We start from the raw sequence: 23,740 nt of genomic DNA, 5'->3' as shown, positions 1-23,740 counted from the left end.
GAGTGGTTGTACCAATTTGCAACCCCACCAGCAGTGGAGGAGTGTTCCTCTTTCTCCACATCTCGCTAACACCTACTGTCTCCTGAATTTTTAATCTTAGCCATTGTGACTGGTGTAAGGTGAAATCTCAGGGTTGTTTTGATTTGCATTTCCCTTATGACTAATGAAGTTGATGCTTTTTAGGCATGCTTCTCCGCCATCCGAAGTTCTTCAGGTGAGAATTCTTTGTTTAACTCTGTACCCCTTTTTTAATAGGGTTATTTGGTTTTCTGAAGTCTAACTTCTTGACTTCTTTATATATATTGGATATTAGCCCTCTATCTGATGTAGGGTTGGTGAAGATCTTTTCCCAATTTGTTGGTTGCCGATTTGTCCTTTTGGTGGTGTCCTTTGCCTTACCGAAACACACATTTTTACAAACTTCCATCTCCTTAGAGAAGAGAAGAATATAAGGTATTTTGTTGGGACGTGAGAAAGCCCTGTGTGAATGTGTATTGTTAGCATAGGCACAGCCATGTCAAGGGCCAATGCCTCATCCCCATGAGAATGGCAAAGCTATTGGGTGAGGCTTAGAGGGATGGCAAAACCTTCCTCGGGTGTGAGTGCAAATGATTGACCAGTTCATGCAAAAACTAGTAACTGCAGCCTCCCAGATTTTCACAGTGCGAGATTCCTTATATACTGAGATCTCCTGTGGAGGGTAGCTAACGCCCCCTGTTGTGTTGTGTTGTACATAATAAACAGAATAAGGTTCTAGGTTGGTACCAACAGTTGGTGCTCTCCATCAGAGTGCACACAACACACCTGACCCCAGCTTCTTTTGTACATGAATCTCTCTCTCTCTCTCTCTCTCTCTCTCTCTCTCTCTCTCTCTCTCTCTCTCTCTCCTCTTTCCCCCCCCTCTCTCTCTCTGTGTGTATGTGTGTGTGTGTGAGTGTGAGTGTTCTTTCTTCATTTCCACACTACCCTAGTCAGATCAAGGCGTTCACCTGGGGGATGGGAGTTATGAGGAGTGGAGCCTGAATCAGTTATAACTCCAGGATTAGGAACTCACATTAGTCAGGCGAGGGACCACTCCCTAGAGGAGCACATGAATAAAGACAAAGAAAAGAATAAAACTAAAGAAAAGAAAGGAGCACAACTGTAAACGTTAGCATTAAGACACGGGGCAAGCCGGGCAGTGATGGCGCACACCTGTAATCCCAGCACTCTGGGAGGCAGAGGCAGGTGGATTTCTGAGTTCAAGGCCAGCCTGGTCTACAGAGTGAGTTCCAGGACAGCCAGAGAAACCCTGTCTTCAAAAAAATCAAATCAAAAAAAAAAAAAAAAAGACATGGGACAAGTAGTATCAGAACATAGGCTGATATATGTCAGTACTCTGAAATTTTATGTTAATAAATTCAAGGAGAGTTTAAGGAACTACAAAAGTAGAATAAAAGCATTGTAGCTTCATCATTTTGAATTAGATTTAGGACATATGCCTTTAGTTTCCTGAAGAATGGGCAGTAAGTTTGACTGCTTGAGAGAACATGGGAGAAGGATTGATCTATGACCAAAGGACCCGAGAGCATTCCCATTTTCTTTTTCTCTTTGTGGAGTCTTAAACCCCTGAATTTCCTCGAAGAGGGGCAAGTTCTGTGAAACTGAATCCCTAAGGAGTCCAGCTTCTAGACATTGTCCCTTTGGCTATGAAAGGGCTGGGAACCAATTGTGTTACTTTTTGCAAGTTTACCAACTAATTAGCATAGCCACCTCAAGGGTTAGGAGGAAATTGCTTAACAAGGGGGAAAACTTGTTGCTGAGAGTCACCCTGCCAGGAAGAATTATACTTCTCTTTTATGGCCCATCTCCTTCCAGATCATGGCTGTGGGATCCTTCTGGGATAGAGACTCCTGGCTGCAGAATGCAGTTAGTTCACTGCCTGAAGAGCTGGTGGCGGCTGTTTGTTGTGGCTCTGCCTTTAAAAGCAACCCCGAGAGAGGCATACTGCAGGAGGGAGTGCGGGGGCTGGGGCATCTTACTGGTTTTCACATTTTTTCCAGTTTTGAGCTCAAATAACCCAGGGCCAGAGGCTACATGTTTTGTTTTTCTCTTCTCAGTCGGGTGTCCAGCATTGCTGTGAACCGCCCCTGAACTAACTGTGAAGATCCATTATGAACATCTAAGAAATAGGAAGGGGCCCCAGGTGTGGGGAGCAGAGGAATCCATGAATAAATGAGTATTGTTGATGTGGGCACAGTCAAGTCAAGGACCAGTGCCTCATTCCCATGGGTAGAGCAATGTTTTTCTCACCTGTGAGTGAGACTCAGAGAGATGGCAAAGTCTTCCTCGGGTCTGAATATGAATGTGGACAGTGTTCTAATGTTTACAAATGCTTGATCAGTGTGTGCAAAAGCTAGCGACCACAGTTCCCTCTGTCAGAACACAGTCTAAGAATGGAGGCATGGGAAAGGTATTCTCAGTGCTTGTGAGAAACTCTCAAGGACACAAGACTCTTGTGACCTCAGTTTCTTTAAAAACACAGACCTCTTCTAAGACTGTGTTTTTGTGCACTTCCTGAGGTCTGAGGTGTAGGATAAGGATAAGAGCGAGTTTATTTCAGCTGTTGTTATTCATATGTTTCTATGGGAAAGCGTGGTTTTGACACTTGCGGCTTGGTCTTGATTGAACAGCTTATTCATGTGATTGCTCTTAGCCTTTAGGGTATAAATTGCCTGATGCTCTGAATAAAGTTAGCTATTGCATGAAGCTTTTGCTCACCTTATTTTTAGATCCCCCTCTGCTCTCCAGGTTCACACCACCAACTAGACCAGTAGACACCTCCTCCCAGGTGTTTACAGTGGAACACTGCTCACCTACAAACATATCCTAAGAGATTAACTAACTCCTCCCTTCTGTGCTACAGGTAATCAATACACTGAGGTTCTGGATTGCTGTGGTAGCTGGTGCATCTCCATCAGATTGCACATATCCCACCCAACCCCAGCTTTTCTGTAGGCACATCTGTTTGTCTATCTTTTCTTCACTTCTTTAAGACTGCATAAAATTCTAGTGTGTAAATGTATCATGTTTTTTTTTTATCCATTCCATTGGTGGACAACTATGCTGGCTCCATTTCCTAGATATTGCAACTATAGATGTGCAAGTCTCTCTGTGGTATGTTGGCTTGGAGTCACTTGGACGTATGCCCAGAAACGGTATATAAGTTATATGGCAGATTGATTTTTAGGGTTTGAAAAAAACATTCGTACAAATTTCCGTGCTATCTGCACCAGTTTACACTCCCACCAGCAGTGTGTAAATGTCCCTTTCCCCATATCCTCTCCAGTATTTGTTTGTTTTTCAGAATAAATAATCAGAACAGCCATTCTGGTTAGGATGAGGTGAAACCTCAAAGCTATTTGAATTTACACTCCCTTGATGGCTAACGATGTTGCACACTTTTCAAGTTTGTTTTGGGTGCTAGTGTTGGTGGGAGGTTCTTATGTAAGTCTTAGTTTCCCTCTAACTCTCTATGTAGCTGAGAATGAGTTTGAACTCCTGATCCTCCTGCTTCTACCTCACAAGTATGAGAATTACAGGCTTCTGTCACCATTTCTTACTTTCTTCCTTTGAAAAACTACTTCATGGGTCCATTTATACATTGGATGATTGGGGTTGGTATTTAACTTTTGTAGTTGTTTACATGTTTTACATAGTAAGTCTCTGTCTGATATATATATATTAGTCTGAACATATATAAAGATATATAATTCTGAATATATGTGTGTATATGTGTGTGTATATGTGTGTGTGTGTGTGTGTGTGTGTGTGTGTGTGTGTGTGTGTGTGTAAAACAAAGATTTTTGTCCCATTCTGTGGTTGTATCTTTACTCTGGTGATTATTTCCTTTGCTGTGCAGAACCTTTAAAAGCAATTTCAAAAGATCATATACTGTATTTATATAACTTTCATTTTAGTATTTGGGTTTTTTGAGACAGAGTCTCATGGATTCCAGGCAGAACTTAGACTCAGTATGTAACCTAGGCTGGCCTTGAACTCCTGATCCTCCTGCCTCTAAATTTCAAGTGCTCTAGGATGACAAGTATGTGTCAGCACACTCAGCTTATGTAACTTTCTTAAAATAAAAATTTCATGAAGAAACAAAACAAGTTAGTGGGTGTTGTTAGGAATCAGGAATGGTGGCAAGAACATCTGGCATGACTATAAATAGATGGTAAAAAGGAGAATCTTTGTGATGTTGAAATAGTTGTGCATCTTAACTGTGATAAGAATCTTTACATAATAAAAGGACAGGATGATTAGCACATATCACACTGCTGTTGATTTCCTCATTTTAATATTGTACTATAGTTACATAAAGAAAAATTGGGTAAATGATTCATGGGACCCTCTCTGAACTGCTTTGACTGTTTTCTGTAAATCAATTGTTGCTTCAATTTTTTAAGTTCTTGAAAGTTAGATTCATTTTAAAAGCTATGTCAAATAAAGTATAAAGTTCCTTGGACTATACAAAAGATATTTTATGAGCCAAGTTAACAGTTTTCACTGTACTGTAGATACTCAGAAGAGTTCAATTATAGAGTGTCTGAAAGACGACTTACTGAATAAATAGTGTTTTCTTCACGATGCAACTGAGATATTTTTGTTTGTTTGTTTGTTTGTTTGTTTTTGGATTTGGGTTTTTTTTGAGACAGGGTTTCTCTGTGTAGCCCTGGCTGTCCTGTAACTCACTCTGTAGACCAGGCTGGCCTCGAACTCAGAGATCCGCCTGCCTCTGCCTCCCAGAGTGCTGGGATTACAGGCATGAGCCACCACCGCCCAGCCAACTGAGATATTTTTAAATCAGGACAGAACAGTGTGTGTGTGTGTGTGTGTGTGTGTGTGTGTGTGTGTGTGTGTGTCGCAAGATCTCAAAGTGGTACACCCTGCTTTCCTACCCTGTCAGTTTTAGTGCCAGAAATTGAATCTAGGACCTCATACATGCTCATACAAGTTCTCTTTCCATTGAGCCTCTGCCCACTTAAAAGCCAATGTAAGATTTAGAAATATATTTTATATGTGGAAATAGTCACACTTTTATGTGCTCAGTTTTTATGTTCTCATACATACTAACTCACACTACCACTGAACCATTGTTGCTAAAATTCCTTCCCAGGGTGAGACATAAATAATGCCTACCTATTCTCCTAGGCTACTAACAACAAACCAAGACAAGATCCTACCAAACTTTATTCTGGGGAATCAATGAGTTTATTAGACTTCCTTATAGAGAGCATAGATGAGGAATTACTTACAGGGGCATGGGTGCTCTTCCCACAACAGGAAAAGCCTTACCCAACAGGGATAAGGACTTTGCCACGGCCACATAGATGGAGCTATGTGGCTGCACCCATTTATTTTTGCTTCCCTGGGCCATGGACAATTAAAGTAGCATTGTGTATAACAGGTTATAGGAAGCAGGATACTCCGGGGAGACTCTCATGTCCCTGTAACTGGTCTTTGCTATATTATGGGTTCTTCCATTTGCCACCTTGTATCACCCCCCCCATTTCACCCCCTATCACTAGATAGAAAAGAAGGATAGGAGATGGAGGGAGGGAGGGAAGGAGGGAGGGCGAGAGAGAGAGAGAGAGAGAGAGAGAGAGAGAGAGAGAGACCTGAGTTTAATTTCTTTCTTTTTTCCTTTCTTCTTTGAGCACGACTATCAACAAACTATAACCAACCCTCCTGAATGATCAAAAACCACCCACCCCACTATAACCAACCCTCCTGAATGATCAAAAACCACCCACCCCACCTCTTGGAGCCCTAGTGTTTATATACCTTCTGAAAAGTTCTCAGAATTCCAAATGTCACACAACTGCAGAAACTATCTACAACTGGCAAAACTTTATCTCTGCTAGAGCATGAGGCAAATCATAGTCAGCTACTGTGGACAGTCTAAAGCAGCGCCACATCTCCACACCTGGGATTAAAACAAAACTACATTCTTATAATATTTCCGTTTTTTAAGCAAACCAAACTTCCGAAATTCTCAATATATATCTCTCTCTGCCCCTTTGTGCTAGGGCTTAAAACATCAACAAGCACAGCTGGGATGATCTTTTCCAAGGGGATGCACCTGAATACCCCAAGACGGTGCATTGCTCAGAAAACGAATACTCACAACCATACACCCTCAACAAAGAACCACCACACCCCAAAATGTTCCCTATTGCCCCTTTCTAATAAATCTCATATTCATCTACTCTTTGCTTTTCTGTCCCCATTATTTTGTCTTTTCTAGAATTTCCTGAGTTTATCTTCTTTTACTTACCATGCCTTTGAGAATTGTCCAAGTTGCTGTGAGTATCACTAGTTTATCATTATATGTGGGTGTGCTGTATTAACATATATGCATTTGTTTATTCTTTTACCAGTATATATGAATTGTCAGGTTTTAGCAATTATGAAAAGAGCATACTATAATTATTGATAACTGGGGTCATTGGACTGTTTGGGGGTTTGCTCCCCCCTCGTAGTACTAGGCATCAACCCCAAGACCTGGTACATGCTAGACAATGACTCTGAGTTGCACTTTCATCCCTAGGTATAGGGTTGTGTATAGACATAAATATTAAGAGTAGGATTTCAGTGGGATATGTTAAGTACATGACTGGCTTCCTCAGACATTGTCAAGCTATTTTCCAAAGTGAGTATACAATTTTTCATTTCCACCAGCCGTGTATGAGATTTCCAGCTCTTCCATATCCTTCCAATAGTATTATCATTTCATTTCGTAGGTGGTCTTCTTAGTGGACATGTAAGGGATGTCTCCTTGTGAGGTTTCCTGTGTATTTGGTAGTTTGGTTTTAGTGTTCTGAGACAAGGTCTTACCATGTGGCCCAGACTGGCTTTGAATTCTTACTCTCCCTACCTCGCTTTCCAAGTTCTAGTTTCACAGATATTTACCAGCTCATTCCCGACTCTAGCTGTAGTTTTAATATGCATTTCTCAAACGATTAAAGATATTTATCAACTTTTCATGGGCTTAGTTGGTATTTGATTTGTGAGTATTGTGTGATGTGTGCCCAAGACTTTTGTCTCTGTTTTAAATTGAATTCTTTGCATTCTTCCTCTTGAATTGTGATAATTCACTCAAACTTGTGTGCTGGATGTATATTTTTCCAGATATATATGTTGCAAATATTTTTCCAATCTAGTATGTGCCTTTTTGTTTTCATAACTTTTAATATTTAATTTGTCTATGTGCAGCGTGTGTGTGCACACGTTTGTGTGTAAGGGTACGTGTATGTGGAGCACAGAGTACAGAGAGCTCTGGGCCTCAGTCCTCACTCTCCACCTTGTTTGATGCGGGCTCTCTCATTGTGTGTGGCCATGGTGCACGCTCTGTGCTAGCTCCCAGCCTTCAGGAGCCTCTCCTCCCATCTCACTCTAGAATACCGGAATCACAGACCAGTGACACAGTGTCCAGTTTTTACATAAGTTCTGGGAATCCAATTCATTAGGCTTGTGAAGCAAATGTTTTTCCTGGCTGAGCCATCTCTCTAGCCATCATAAGTTTTTTTTTTTTTTTAAAGGACAGAAGTTTTAAGCTGAATGTGGTAATGCAAATCTATAATCCCATGTTGCTACAATTCCTTCCCTGGAAGAGAAGTAAACAATGTCCGTCCCTTCTCTTAAGGTCCCACTGACAAACTGAATTTAGATTTGGCCAAAGTTCACCCCTGGAAACAAATAAATTTATTAGGCTTACTTACATAAGGGTGAGGGATTAGACAGAAACATAGGAGACCTTAAAGTAGACACACTGGAAGGCCTGCACCCGTCAGGAATGATGGCTTCTTACTGGCTGTGTAGATGAAAACCCTCCCTTCAGCTGCCCCATCTATGTCCTCCAGTTCTTCCCCCAAGACTAAGGACATTAAAAGCAGAATATACACTGGTTGGGAGAGGTGGTTAGTTTCAGGCCAGCTTGGGCTACATCAGACCTTGGTTGGTTGGTTGGTTGGTTGGTTGGTTTTCTAAGGATAAATTTTGAGTTTTGATAAAATCTAGTCCACCAATATTTCACTTATAGGCTATACTTTATAAGAACATTCTATGAAATCTTTGCTTACACAAATTATTTTCTCCTATAGTGTTTTCCAGAAGTTTTATACTTTTGCATTTAAGTCTATGGTTCATATTGCATTGATTTGTTCTATACAGTATAGCTCTTAACATTTCCAAAGCTCTCTTCTACATAGGATTACATGTGATTACATGTTATTTTATTTGAAAGTACTTTGAGGACTGAGCTGGTTCTGTAGCCTAGTGGTACAACACTTACCTAGCATGATAAATCCTTGTGTTCAGTCCTCATTATTGCCAAGGGAACACTTTGGGGGAAAGCACAAGAATTTTAATCCCCACTCCATATGTGGAAAATTTGATTATGGAAGCATTGTGTGATTTCTCAAGGTCCCACATATCATAATAGATGAAACTGACATGTAAGTCTAGATCCCCTGCTGTCCTGAGCCAGAATTTTTGAAGCCAGGCAGCTAGAGCTCAGAACAATGGCCTAGCAAAGTGAAGGTGATTCCTGAGAACGGCTTATTCGCTTATTCGGTGCTAAAGTACAAGGCACAGACAGGCACAGGCAGTGGAGTGGCCTTTCCCTCTGGCTCACTTGGGGCTGTTCACTTGGAAGGAGAAAGAAACTGGCCCGGCGCCCTTGCTCAGGTGACACTCGCTGGATGCTTTCTGATGATGATGATGAAGTCTTGGAACGAGTTCAGAGAAGGACTCTGAAAATAATTACAGAGTTACAAAAGTCAATTGAAGCTGAAAAGAAAAGTTTAAAAGAACTAAGATTATTTAACCTAGAAGAGAGAGGTTCAAGATGAAACCCGATAACAGCTTTTAAACAAACAAAAAACTTGGGCTTTCCTTCTGAGGGCTGAGCAAAGGGAAATGGGCTGGAAGAATGTGAGTAAAAGGGCACCAGTCCTCCCTCCTTGGTGAGGATTGGGACAGATATGCATCCTCTAAAACAAGATAAACTCGTTGTGAGTTTGGAGGTCAGAGATTTGCCAAACGTGGGCTTTGGTGATGAACTTCAGCATGTGAGCTTCATGGCCAGCTAGCAGAGAATCTCTAAAAATCTTCAAATGGCCCCTGAATATACTCTATATTCTAGTGCAGTTCCACAAGGCATTTTTTTTTTTGGCTGTGATCTTTTCCTGTTCCTTAATCTTCGTATTAAGATTTTTCAGCATTTAGATTTCTGTTCCAAATCCAAAAGCCTGCCTTTTACCCTCCTCACCCTACATGTCTGGCCTGGTATCCCTGCCCTCTGTTATAGAACTGACTAGTCCAATTCAGGGATCCACATTTGAATCCTGTTTCGTATCTCACCTGTTTGCATACCACTCTGAATGGCACCTTGGAACGGCGGGAAAAGAACTGAGCGGCGGTGCATCACTAGACTGCACAGTAAGCTCCAGTGTCTCTGTGCTCCTTTTCTCTGCAGCATGGGTTGGAGCCCTCGCTATGGGCATGATCTTCTTCTGCTCTCCCATTGTGAGTATATTCACTGACCGTTTGGGCTGCCGAATCACAGCCACCACCGGGGCTGCTGTTGCTTTCATTGGCCTCCACACCAGCTCCTTCACCAGGTAAGGCCTCAGTTGCTGGCTACTTTTCCAATGTTGAGAACTCGCTTCTTTGGGGGGGGGGGAGCTTTAGCTATGGGCACTATTCTCATTGCAGGATCCTCTGTGGCCCTGACCATGTCGGGCCCTCAAAGACCTTTCTCCTAAGATTCAGAATCCAATGCAAGTCACTTTATGTGGAGTCTGCAGGATATATATGCAATGAATAATCCACCACCACCACCCCAAAAAAGACCCAAAGTTCCAAAATATTGTGAGGAGTCTAAGCCTGGTGCTCATAGATCTCAGCTTCAGGCCTGATATGACCATTGAATTGTTTTGGAGTAGTTGATGAGCATCTCTTCTGCCTGTCTGGGCCTCACTTTCTACATATTTAAGAGACCACATGGTTCCTTCAGATCTCTCCAAGCTCCCCTCTAATGTGGCACACATCTCGCATAACCTTGCCTCACTGAAGTAAGCTAATGTGAGCTAATGTGAAGACGTAGCATTTCCAAATGAATCATCAGTTGAAAACCAGCTAATCAGAGCATATGGCCAGTTAACGTGTCTGGCCCATTTCTGGGTGGCTCTGGCTCTAGAAAGACAAACGAGCCAGACATAGACGGATCCTCATGTCTTGGGCATAGGAAGGATATTTAGCAACATTCTCCACTGAAGTGTAGACCTAAACCCCAGAAACCCAGCTAAAACTTAAATCCTAGACTCCTTGGTCCCACTCAGAGAATTGGTAGTGCTAGGTGAGAAGGCTACACATGTATTTCTGCCACCTTTCCTGTCAACCCTGAACAAGCGTGTATATGGAGGAGGGGAGAATAGCAAGTTGTGGTTCCTCCTTCTAAGTCTTCCTGGACTGATATAGGAGATCGATGGCCTGGAAATACGAACATAGCCACAGTGACATGTCTGGAATGAAGACTGAGCCAACTTCAAAGAGGCTTGCTTTCTGGGTAGGACTCCCCAGAGAAGGCCATGGCTCTCTGGGCTTCAGTTTCCATACACAGTGGAGAATGAGACTCATGCTCTATCTCAGCTGGCCCCATGGGGGTGAGCCAACTGTCTTAATGACTTAAGCATTTCCGGCTGCCCAGACTACCCTCCAGCAGAGCTTAGATTTGGCTTGCGGTGGTGTCTTGGTTCCAACCCATCCAGCCGAAACAAGGGAGAGGGGAAACCATATCCTGCCTGGAACCTTCTCAGCCCTCCCAAGACAGCAGCAGCTCCAATCATTCAGATCCTGGACCCTTCTGGCGGTCAGTCTCATTTGCCCCCCACCCCAGGAAGCTGGTACCAGACTCTTGTGGGGATGAGCTAGGCCTCCGAAGTATCTGTAGTCTCATTGCTACACAGCAGAGCCTTGTTTCTTCAGGCAGAGCACAGCAAAGTGTAAACAAATTAGCAACATAAGGATCTCATTTCCTTTGCAGCCCACATGGGCTGTGGCACAGGAGGGAACTGCACTTAGATGGGGTGTTTTCTCCTGGCATTCTAATCTCAGCCCACTGGAGGAGGCATTTTTCTCTAGGCCATGGCCCCCTGTTTTGTTTGCACTTTCTGTAAGAACATTTTCAGAGCCAAGAAACTCTGGATGGTTTCATGTTCAGAGGGAAGAACACAATTCTGCTTGTGACTAGAACTTCAAGTCATTGCTACTCCTATTGTCTCGCATCGGGGTTCTGAGTCCTTTTGGGTGATTGGAACAGGGCAGATCACAGGCAGCACCGATGAGCCTTAAGCAAGAACTATCAAGGTTTCCCATCCTGGAGCCCAGTCAGAAACATTCACCTTACAGTGCCCTGAACTGAATCCTATGTTTTCCCCAAGACCATTTCCCTTAAGACTAGCTCCTGTCCTTTGGATAAGACCCCAGCCCTGGCCTATCCCATAGGCTACCCAGAATTGAATGGAGGAAGACCCCCCAAGGACTCCTACAGAACCAAAACAATCACCTTAGCTATAAGTTCAAAGTAAAGACAACCTGTTTGAAACTAAGTCCTCTCTCTTCCAGTGAATATGGGTAGACGGAACAACAATAGCAACAGTAATGATAGTTCTTGGAATCAAAGGGCTACTGACAGGGCAGCCTAAGTCCAGGTTTTTAGTATGAAAGCTGGGTCTGTGTCTAAAGAACAAGAAGAGCATTGGCTAATTTAATGGCCAGATAAGAACTATTGCAAAATATATGGAAGCATCAAAAAGCAAACAAGTATTCCCTAGCTTGTGCCAGCATTGTATGAGGGCAGATGGCTAGCCAAACTGACCTGTGCCTATGGCCTTTCCCCCTCACACTTTGTCTTCTGTTACAGAGGCTTGTGGCAGAGCAGGGCCTAAGAGTTTTAAGCAACAACCTGTCTTTCTTGGCTAGGCCCATAACTTGAGGCTTGACTTCCTGTCAATCAAGCAGGCTACTTACTCTAAGGGAACTAATCCAAATTGTATGCAGTGACAGAGACAGGATTCTAGAAACCAAAGGGGACTCCTTAACTCATAGTCCCTGTATAGATCACCTGGAGCTTGAGCCAAAGGGCTTGGGCTCCGTCAACCTTGGGCAAGGACGAAGATAAAAGGAAGTTTTTCTGAGATCCTTAGGCAGTCTCTGGAAAAATTAAGGGCCCTGAAAATAATGACACACCAAAGAACAGCTCAACCTCCCAAGACCAGAGTCTTGGCTCCTTGCAGACATTTGTTGTTACTTCGGATGAAACTTTGGTCCCCACGTCTGCTCGTGGTGTCTAGGTAAGAAGCAAGGTAAAACTAACTTCCCTGTGGCACAGACTGACCCCTTGCAGCCTCTCGCCTAACCACTGCAAAGCTTAATTCTGATTTTCTTTCATTCGTTCATTCATTTTTTTTTAATAATCATCTCTCGTGGGATGCTATGATCACACTGATCTGGATTGAAATCCTAGCTTTATTTTTTTTTTAATGAGACAGAGACTTGCTGTGTAGCCCAGGTTGCCCTCTTGTCTTAGCCTCCTGAGTGCCGGGATTGCAGCTGTGTCACACAAGTGTCCTAAGACTTTTTTAAAGTGTCTGGACAAGCAACTTTACTCTTGAACAAAAGGGCACACTAGGAAGAAGTGGCACATACTAACAGAGCATGCCCTTGTTTTTAGACTGGGATGGTAATTATGCCTTTTTCCCCACTTGCTAGGGTCTGACCTCACATTTCTTACTCAGTTGACTAGTCTTAAAGAACTGGAGGGTGATGGGTATAGTGGCACATGCTTTTAATCCCAGCACTCGGGAGGCAGAGGCAAGCAGACCTTTAAGTTCAAAGCCAGCCTGGTGTACAGAGCGAGTTCCAAGACAGCCAGAGATACACAGAGAAACCCTGTCTAAGAAAACAAACAAACGAACAAAAAACAAAAACAAACAAGCAACAACGTCGCCTAGGTCTAGCCAATAGTGTGGTGTCTGCTGGAGGTAGCTGCTGCCGCCCTTGAATTGCTTTCAGGCTGCTAAAGATAGCTCTTGGTGTTTCTCCCACAGCTCCCTAAGCCTGCGCTACTTCACCTATGGGATTCTGTTTGGTTGTGGCTGCTCATTCGCCTTTCAACCATCACTCGTCATCCTGGGCCACTACTTTCAACGGCGCCTAGGTCTAGCCAATGGTGTGGTGTCTGCTGGAAGTAGCATCTTCTCCATGTCTTTTCCCTTCCTCATCAAAATGCTGGGGGATAAAATCAAGCTGGCCCAAACCTTCCAGGTGCTGAGTACCTTCATGTTTGTCCTTACGCTGCTCTCACTCACCTACCGGCCCCTCCTGCCCAGCTCCCAGGACACCCCAAGCAAGAGAGGTGCCCACACCCTGCGACAGCGCTTTCTGGTTCAGTTCAGAAAGTACTTCAACATGCGTGTATTCCGCCAGCGCACCTACCGTATCTGGGCCTTTGGGATCGCTGCCGCCGCCCTTGGTTACTTCGTCCCCTACGTACACCTGGTGAGGAAGAAGCTGACCTCAACCTACCTGGAGTCCAGAGGGTGGGGGGAGAGGACATTGAAAGGGTAGAGCTTTGGCAAAAGAAACAGGCAGAGCCAAACGGTGGTAGCTCAGGCCTTTAGTCTCAGCATTGGGGGACTGAGGTTGGAGGGTTGCTGTGAGTTTGATGCCAGCCAGCAAGATTCTTTCTCAAAACAAATAAACAAAGGGGGAACAAAGACTAAAGAAACAAAACGGTGATTGGCGATTGGCAGAGAAGTAAAGAGTATGGGTTCAAAGAGAACTTCAGTGGGAAATGAAGGTAGCTCCTTAGGACAAGGCCCAATAGCCATGGCTTCTCCCATGATAAAACTTTCAATAGAAACCAGGCGTGGTAGTGCAAACCTAAAATCCCAGCTAGTTAGGAGGCTGACAAAAGGGATCGAAAATTCAGGGCCTATCTGAACTACAGTATTAATTCAATCCAGTCTGGGAAAACTACCAAAAGTGTGTCTCAAAATAGGGGATATGGGACTACAGACGTAAATCAGCGGTAGAATGTTTGCCTAGCATCCACAATACCTTAGGTTTACTCCCTAGTACTGAAAACAAAAGATTTAATCGGATAGATGAGTTTCAGAGAATAAGTGTTACCGGAAGAGTGGTTCAGATGACGGAAGACATGGTTTACAAAGACCATTCTGAGGCATGCTTGTCTCTGATCAAATGATTCTGCTGGAGAAATAGCATGGATAGGAAAACTCTCTGGACTCATGTGTAGTAATCTCTTTACTATAGTGACAAATTTTGCAATTTTAGAGCCACAAAAGAGTTGGTTGTAGGGCAACCATTATTCTATACAGATAGTGAGATTCTGTATGTATATGTGTGCTAGGGATGGAGCATAGGGCCTTGTCCCTACTAAGCACGTGGTTTATCATTGAGCTACATCCCCAGCCTATAGACCTCATGTATCCTTTTTTTTTTTTTTTTGACCTTGTGTTTCCTTAAAGCACACTTTGAAAGAGTTGCCTGGAAGTTGGTAGACCCTTATCTCCTAGTGACCTGATATTTCAGCCTGTAGATTTTAAATCATTGCATGAGGATATCATAGAAGGGCATCTAGATTTTCTTAGTAGCTTGTCCTGTTGGGGCTTTGAGGACTTGGAAGTACCTAGCCCCGTCAACTGTTTCTCAAAAGCCCACATTCCAGAGAGTCTAGGATAAGTAGCCTTCTCCATTACTAGAAGCAGCCAGGGGGCTTTTCCTGGAGCTGGGGGAGGTGCTGCTCCAATCAGAGGCTCTGGTCCTCGTCCAGGGAAGTGAGTAGCAGGAAATCCCAGATGTTCCAACATTTAACCAGTCAGCTCCTCTTTCTCCTCCTGTTCTGGGGTCCTGGTGTTATGCTTTTCAGATGAAATATGTGGAAGATAAGTTCAAGGAGATCAAGGAGACCTGGGTGCTCTTGGTGTGTATTGGGGCTACGTCAGGCCTTGGACGGCTCGTCTCAGGCCACATCAGTGACTCCATCCCTGGACTTAAGAAGATTTACTTGCAGGTGAGTGCCCACTGGTCCACAGCCTATGATAGGTCATCCCTGGGCTCTGGGATAGGATGGATGGTGAACCTGTGCAGTTCTCTGGGTTCCAGCTTTGTACATGGTAGATAATCAAATTCTCTGAGCCTTGGCTTCCCCTGCTTTTAAAGACAAACATCCTTGTTCTCCTTCCTGCATAGAGTAAGGATTCCCTGAGAGCTGTGTGTATGGAACCTTGCAGAACATATAACAGGTAGTTTTGTATTAACAATAATCCAGCAAATGAAAATGAGAAACTCAGGCCACGAACTGGATATGTCCCCCAAGGGTGGATTTATTTAATTCCTATCTTGAAATCTGAAGTACTCTATAACCCAGTGTCTCTCTCCTCTAGGCCAGGTCCATCACCTCTCACATTTCCAGAGCTCCTTAGCATCAGGCACTGTCTCTGAAGTGCCATCCCAGGCAGAGAAAGATAGATCTCTGTGAGTTCAAGGTCACTCTGGTCTTCATAGCAAGTTCCAGGACAGCCAGGGCTACATAAAAAGACACTTCTTTTTTTTTTTTTTGGATTTGGATTTTTTTGAGACAGGGTTTCTCTGTGTAGCCCTGGCTGTCCTGGAACTCACTCTGTACACCATGCTGACCTCAAACTCAGAAATCCGCCTGCCTCTGCCTCCCAGAGTGCTGGGATTACAGGCATGCGCCGCCACCACCGCCCCGGCCAGAAAGACACTTTCTAAAACAAAGAAACCTGAAATGCCTCCTACCAATGGACACCTAAATTCATGCCAGAAAAGGCCAAATCTCATTCTTTCTAGTTCTCACCGCCCTTATTTGCTCAGGGAAAATAATGCTTCCCATTAATATCTCATCATAAAAGTGAGCATCGAAACACGTGAGAGGTGGCCCAGTTTAGTCCTTTTGACAGTGATACAGGTTTCCTCACACTGTGGGCAGTGACCACCCTAGTCATACTCTAGTGATCCTTCTTTGTGTGGCGTGGGTTCGGTCTGGTTTGAATACAGGCAATTTTGGCCTGCGTAGCAGCAGTAGTGCCTTCCTGGCCTGCCTCATGGTTCTGCTCCTGCAACCGAGCTTGCCAAGAGATGCCGGACTGCAAAGCCTCGTGGGAGAGCAAAGGCAGTCCCAGAACACAAGCAATCACAAATTACCCACCAGAAAGAAGCTGAGGCTGGACTCACTTCTCTCCTGGGAATGCCTTAAAAGTACATCTAAGAAGCCCCGACTACTTGTAGTAGGGATTGCATGTTCTTTGACAGTGCCAAATGAGTTCCTTAATACCATCATGGGTCATGGATAAGGATATGCTCAATTTTCACGTAGAATTTACTTCAACTAGTTGCAAGAGATGGTGGAGAGCTCCCCCAGAGTTATGGGTTCTCTTGTAGTCCACCCAGGCCAATGTAGCATCCCACTGAAGGAGGAAAGGAGAGACAGGCTTCTTCCCCAGAAGTGGCAGAGCTGAGCCCATGCGCAGCATATTTTTCATACCTGCTGCCCTAGCTTGCTTTCTACTGATGAGATAAACACCATGACCAAAAGCAACCTGGGGAGGAAGAAGTTTGCTCCATCTTACGTATATCCATCACAAATGGAAGCCAGGGCAGGAACTTGGAGGCAGAAGCTGAAGCAGAGGCTGTGGAAGAATGCTGCTTACTGGCTTGCTCAGCCTGCTTTCTTATATAACCCCAAGACTGTCTGCCCAGGGAACACATCACACACAGTGTGGGCTGGGCCTTTCTCTATCTATCATCAATCAGTAAAATGTCCTGTAAGCTTGCCGAAAAGCCAATCTGATGGGGGCATTTCCTCAATTGAGGTTAGATAACCCTAGCTTTTGCCAAGTTAACAGAAAACTAGACCAAAACACCTATCTTTCTCAAAATGATGGATGGCAGGCCCAGGTCTCGGAGATAAGTGACTGCCTGAGGTCAATCCAAGAGTTTGTGGGATAAAGAAATTAGGAGATGTTTAGTTCCTGTGCAAATATCAGCAAGTGCTTTGTCTGAGTGGCTTTTTGCACAGGTGTATCGTGTGGGCCCTGCCAGCATCTTTCATGTGCCCCCCCACCCCACTGTGGGTCTTCGCTACCAGGATTAGCAACTTCACAATGGCAGCAAGGTGAGGAAAGTGAGAGTGAGCTGGCGCTGAGTCAGAACTCTCTCTCTCTCTTCCTCTTACATGATCCAGTTTTACCACTTTGAAGAATATAAAATAACAGGAGACTACAGCTGAGACATCTTTATCCCCTTATAGCCTAACTCCCTCATTTTATGAATTTTGAGGGTTTGGGGCTGGGGTGGATGTGGTTTAGTCAGTAAACTGATGTCCTCATAAGTATAAGGACCTGAATTTGATCATGAGACTTTTAGACTGTTTCTAAAAGCTTGGCAATAACAAAAAGGGGGGGGGGCAGCAAGATGGCTCAGTGGGTAAAGATGTTTGCCACACAAGCCTGGCACCTGACTTCAGTCCTCAGAACCAACATGTGAGCAGGAAGAGAGAACCAACTCCCCCTCCCCCCCCCCACACACACTTTTTTAATTGAGTATTTTTGGACCAAAGCACAAGACAATGATGAAGTTTATTTCAGTTTTTCAAGATGCTCCATCACAGGAACCTGCAGCCTCTTTTACTCTCAGAGGCAGATGCAAGAGCGCCAGCGTGAATGAGAAAAGGATGGCACACAGCTTCAGATGCTCAAGAGCCACCCAGGAGAGCCTGCGCTTCCTACAGTGTGTAAAGCCAACCAACATGCCAGGCATCTAGCTCCTGAATAGCCTGTTAGAAAGGAAGCAGCAATAGCCTAAATGACCTTATTTGGAGCCATTTTTGAAGCCTGAGTTCCAGTTCAAGGAAGGATTATAAGTTTCCAAGCCTTGACAAAGCCTACTGGAGGATGATAAGAGAGATCTAGATACATCAGTTAGCAATTTCAGCTGATTAAGATCCTTTGTGATCCAGAACGGTATTAACTCTGAACTGCCGTAACTCGGCTTGATTGATAGGTGGGTCTGATTTTAGCTCATAATCGCATGTGAACCTCCTAAAGGAGAAGCAATGTGGCTCAGTTCTTATTACTAGCTTCTACGTAACTACCTCAAAATGGCCTGGAACAAATTCAAAGTCTCCCAACAAAGACATTCTAAAATGTCCAAAAAGCAGCTAATGCTCTTACCAAATCACTGTCAGCAACGACACATAAAATCTGTAGGGCATGAAACAGATTGGATTTGTGGTTTTTCTGTGTGTTCCTGGCTATTGGTCAACTGTGGGCCTTTGGAAAATCCTCGGGTACCCTAACTCCTTAGTAAAGAGATCAGGTCTTAGTTCTGGCCCTGAGATGACCTGGCTCGCCCAGCTGCAGTGTGTTGGGAATGGGGTCTCCTCTCTATGCCCACAGTCCAAGGCTTCAGTCTAGCTCACAGACACTGATTGCAAATGACCTTAATTAAAAACCAGAGTGGGGCAGAAAGGGGAAGTTTCCAGAAGAAAAAAAAAAAAAACTAGTCTCTAGAAAGACAGGTTCTTTGGTTTGGAGTAATTTTGCTTAGCCCAAAGAATTTACAGAACTAACCAATGCCCCTGGGCTGCTCCACTCCTGGGCTACTTTTGGGCTCTACAGATACCCTTCTATTAGCTTAGTAGCTCCCTTGCACACCCTCTCTGTTGCCTTCTCTGAGTATGTACCCATGCCCAGAGCTTCCTAGAGCCCAGTGCCCGACAAGCCTGAGACATGATATGGCCAATATCCTAAAGCATAAGAAAATCTGCGTTAACCTCCCAATGGTCTCTCTTAAGCTCAGGTATTTCCTAAATTCTACCTAAATGAAGATGGATGTTGACTGCTTTATTGTAATAAGCTGTACTTTGCATCAAAACTCCAATCTAATCACCATACGCCTTCCTCACCTCCTCCCTTTCTCTTCCCATGCCTTACTTGATCTGAGCATGCCAATACAGGATCAGAAAGCAAAGACATTAATTCGTCTCCCTTCCTCTCATGATCCATTGCAAAGACCAACTTCTTTGCCTGTGGGCAAGGCAATGCCTTCCCCTTCTCACAACTTTTTTAACATCCTGCTAGATTCAGTCAAATAGGGCTGGCCTCTCTTAAAGTTTGCTCAGGGAAGGACTTAGACAGGGTTTGAGTACTTAGAAAATATACTCTAACTGCTCTCAGCTGACACCCCAATCAGTCCCATTTTGCAGATGGTAGAAACGAAGATCTTAGAAAAGAACTGTGACTTGAGGTTCTTGTTTCTCTAGGTCCTCTCATTCCTGCTCCTGGGTTTGATGTCCATGATGATCCCCCTATGCCGGGACTTCGGGGGCCTTATCGTTGTCTGCCTCTTCCTGGGCCTGTGTGATGGCTTCTTCATCACCATCATGGCTCCCATTGCATTTGAGCTGGTGGGACCCATGCAGGCCTCACAGGCCATTGGCTACCTCCTGGGCATGATGGCCCTGCCAATGATTGCTGGGCCCCCCATTGCAGGTGAGGCTAATCCCTGAGGAAGGTATGAGTCTTGTTTTCCTTTCAAGGGTCTTAGCTCTTTGGAGTACCTCTGATTGAGAACTCTTGCCCTCTGATTTTCCGTATAAACATCCTCATTGGAGTGCGTGAAACTCCAGATAGAAGAGATTAAATATAGCACATGGGTATGGGTTGTTCAGGGCTGTATATGTCTCCCTAGGAATTCATTGTAGACAGCGGGACCCCTTCCAGAGAGTAGAGAGAAAAGTATAGTTAGCATTCTCAATCACTGTGTAACATAGGCTGACCTGGAACTCACTAGGTAGACTAAAATTCTTCGTCTTCCCAGTATAGCCTTTACTCAAGCATTTACACTTTACACGCCACACTGACTTTAGTCCAACTTTCTCTTTCCTCTCTCCACAGTCAAGTGGTTAATTTCAAGGCAGTTAGGTAAAAGAAGAGGTTAAAAAAAGAAAAGAAAAGAAAAGAAAAGAAAAGAAAAGAAAAGAAAAGAAAAGAAAAGTTGCTCCTGGCCGGGCGGTGGTGCACACCTGTAATCCCAGCACTCTGGGAGGCAGAGACAGGCGGATTTCTGAGTTCAAGGCCAGCCTGGTCTACAGAGTGAGCTCCAGGACAGCCAGGGCTATACAGAGAAACCCTGTCTCGAAAAAACCAAATCCAAAAAAAAGAAAGAAAGAAAGAAAGAAAGTTGCTCCTGATTTTATTAAAACTTATAGACACCCTCCACTTCCTGCTCTTCACCTACTGGCTTTGTAATGGAACCCATAGTAGAGATTTAATTGAGGAAATATTCTAGGACAGGCAAAATGCTGGTGTGACAGCTCAGTCTCCAAATTTCTTTGTCCACCTTCCCAGAAGGACATAATGAATACTCAAGGAGCACCAGAAACCAGAAAAGTAGTGAAGAGAGAAAAAAACTTTGTCTTCGGAGATTTCCTGCAAACACCAGCTCATTTGTTTATTTCTTCTAGACTTGTCAAATGAGCTAATTCAATAAACACCCCTCAAACACCAATCATGTACAAGACATTGTAAAGACTGTGTGAGGGTGGTGAATGTTTCACTCAAGGCTAGGAACACTGCCTACCAGGAGAGAAGCCTCTACTCAGTCAGAGTACCAGAGAACCACGATTCTGTCCATTTTTCTTATTTCCTGAGTAAACAATAGCTCAAGGGTCTTCTTGACTTTCTTAGGTTATTTCTGACTCACCTTCACAATGCATCTTCTCCTATTAGCTTCTTAGGAAAGCTTCTCACATCAAGCACATGCATGGTATTGGCAGCTGGAAGAACACACAAAGGACTCATGCGCACATGAACTGAAAGAAGTTACACACATTCAGCTTCCTCCTAGGGCAACTGCAACTCCAGAGAAAAGGAACGTCAGAGACAAGGCCTGTAAAGTGCTTGTCATGTAAACCTCTGGATCTAAGTCTTATCCCTGGAATACACATAAACGTGGAAAGAGAGAACCAACTCCACAACGTTGTCCTCCAACTTCCACATGACCATTGTGTCATACATGTGTCCACACACATCAGACACACAATAACAGATCAATAAAAAAACAGGAGTTCACATGAATTGCTCCACAAGAACTAAACAAGGGCGGAGGGAGCAGGGCTGAAGACTTGCACCTTGAACCATTCTCTAGAGTCTTTTTAGCTCAATTCCTTTGTAATGGCAGCCCTAGGAGTGACTGAAAGGTGGCAGGTAGCCAAATGAAAGACAAACACAGAAACTTGAAAGAGAAGCTTCATTTGGCGTCTTTGATAGGGAGTATTCACCTGAGGGGCCTATCGTCTTGAAATTGAGAGAGTCCCTGAATCAGGACAGCATAGGCCAATGCTCGTGAAAGGCACTAGAATGACCCTCTGTCAGAAGAGGAGAGACAGTATTTCTGGGTTGCAGGGAAAAAAGCTAAACTAATCTCATGTCTCTTGACCCTCTCAGGCCTCCTTCGAAACTGCTTTGGTGACTACCATGTGGCCTTCTACTTTGCTGGTGTGCCCCCAATCATTGGAGCTGTGATCCTTTTCTTTGTCCCTCTGATGCATCAAAGGATGTTTAAGAAAGAGCAGAGAGATTCCAGCAAGGATAAGATGCTGTCTCACGATCCAGACCCCAATGGAGAACTGCTGCCAGGCTCCCCAACTCCTGAAGAGCCCATTTAATGCCTCTGTCTTGCCATTGTGTGCTCCTTCCCCCGCCCCGCCCCGCCCCGCCCCGCCCCGCCCCTCATCCTACCCTGCTCAGCATTTACATTTTTTTTTTTGCCACCAGCACACTTGTTCCCAAACCTGTGCACACAGCATTTCAGCCACCTGACCATCTCCTCTGAGCCAGTGCTCTCTGTGTTCCAAACTCATTAACCAAAATTCTCCCCATGAATGCCTTGAAACTTGCCAGGGTCTTCTCCCAGGATCTGGGAAAAAAACGTGGGATCACCCCCTGGCCTTTGGACCCTCCCCTGTATACTTTCTAAGTCTTTGGAGGGAGGACAGGGATGGGACCTCTGGCCCCAGCTTCTTAGTCACTCACTACAATCAACCGCCAAAGGTGCTACTGTGTCCCCCAAACCCAGTGAGACAGACCTAAGCCTCTGTTGGCTGAGGAATTTGTTGCCATCCATCCTTGGGAGCCATTTGGGAGTTGTGGAAAGGAGACCAGGAGCCTTGTTTTGTATGGAAGCTCCTGAGAGCTCTGCAGCACCCCATCATATGGTTGCATAACCGTCTGCTTCCCTCCCTTTTCCTTTCCTACTATTTTCTCTCTGCTGCCTCCTCTCCATTTTCTTCCCCTCTACTCCCTTTTATTACCATCATAGACACATAGGTGCTTGGAGAAAGAAAGGACCCAGAGCTTGGGCCAGTGCACTTCATTTTGGCCCAGACCATCCCTAATACTAGCATTAATACTGCTCATCTCAGGCTGAGCTACATCTCACTTCTGAGCTCAAACTCATATAGACTGGAAGAGCAGGCTACCACATAGGGATGGGATCTTAAACACTACAGAGTTCCATGTACCACTCACTGACTTTGACAGATTAGCCAAGAGGCCTTCCCAGTTTCCCATCCTTGTAGCCAATTGTCAAATGTGAAGAAACTCCTCTCATCTCATCAAACACAGGAGGAATGATGCCAGTGCTCTGGTGTTGGGGGAGGTGCTACGGTTTATGACTTGGGGAAGGACCAACTCCTCCATCTCTCTTTTTTCGTAACAGGTCAATATTTCCACCTGGGCCAGGCCAAGAAATGAACTGTTTTAGAAAAACAAAAACAAAACAAAACAAAAAACAAAAAACAAAAGCTCATTCTGTACCTGGATCCCCAAAGGCAGCAACTGCAAGTGGGAGTTAGACAATTTCTTTTCAGAAGGGGAAGCCACCCTAGCCTTTGCCACCCACCCAGTCTGTCCCCCATTCTGGGCATCCTGGACCACTCCGCTGAGTGGGCACTATAGATGCCAGAAAAAGTAGGCTCTGGACCACCATCATCCCTTTGAAGTTGGTGCCAGATATTTTCCTACATCCAGGCTCTGGGCAACAGTCTTACTGAAGCACATTCCAAGTGCCCCTGGCCAGAGGCAAAGGGCACTGCCAGCCTCTTCCGGTTGTACAGCTCACCTCATTAGGAACTCTCTCTCCTCTCTCTCTCTCTCTCTCTCTCTCTCTCTCTCTCTCTCTCTCTCTCTCTCTCTCTCTCTCTCTCTCTCCCTCTCTCTCTCCCTCTCTCCCTCCCTCCCTCCTTTCCCTCTCTCTCTCTCTCTCTCTCTCTCTCTCTCTCTCTCTCTCTCTCTCTCTCTCTCTGCCTTTGTTTATTGTGTTCCTGTACCCAACCTTTCATCATCTTTTTGCCAGGCATCCTGGCTGTTACTCGGACCCAACAATAACTTGCCACCCCAAGCCAGGGTCATCCCAAGGCCAGGAAGATGAGGTTGCTCTGAGGGGCTCCAAAGAATACAATGGTCCCCACACATGAGTTTTTCCGTTACTAACAGGCAGCTGGGGCATAGTTGGCCTCTGATGTTTCATTCAAGGCCACAGTCCTGAGCCCCCCTCTGCTGGTCCCAGTCCAGCTCTTATCAACTCC

General features: G+C 44.6%; 1 protein-coding gene across 1 annotated transcript in view; it reads left to right on the top strand.

Annotated features, from left to right (window-relative positions):
• Slc16a2 (solute carrier family 16 member 2) overlaps positions 1 to 23,294 on the top strand; it is a 124,340-nt gene extending 101,046 nt beyond the window's left edge. The window contains exons 2-6 of the mRNA XM_052171342.1: positions 9,521 to 9,665; positions 13,155 to 13,605; positions 14,999 to 15,142; positions 19,415 to 19,643; positions 21,600 to 23,294. Of these exons, the coding sequence (XP_052027302.1) occupies positions 9,521 to 9,665; positions 13,155 to 13,605; positions 14,999 to 15,142; positions 19,415 to 19,643; positions 21,600 to 21,820 (1,190 nt within the window). The 3' untranslated portion in view covers positions 21,821 to 23,294. The remainder of the gene's footprint in view (positions 1 to 9,520; positions 9,666 to 13,154; positions 13,606 to 14,998; positions 15,143 to 19,414; positions 19,644 to 21,599) is intronic.
• Positions 23,295 to 23,740: the final 446 nt, after the last annotated feature.

The sequence above is a fragment of the Apodemus sylvaticus genome, chromosome X, assembly GCF_947179515.1.
Source record: "Apodemus sylvaticus chromosome X, mApoSyl1.1, whole genome shotgun sequence".
In the NCBI taxonomy this organism is placed as follows: Eukaryota; Metazoa; Chordata; class Mammalia; order Rodentia; family Muridae; genus Apodemus; species Apodemus sylvaticus.
Note: the sequence above shows the minus strand (reverse complement) of the source record. Positions and strands in the feature narration are given on the sequence as shown.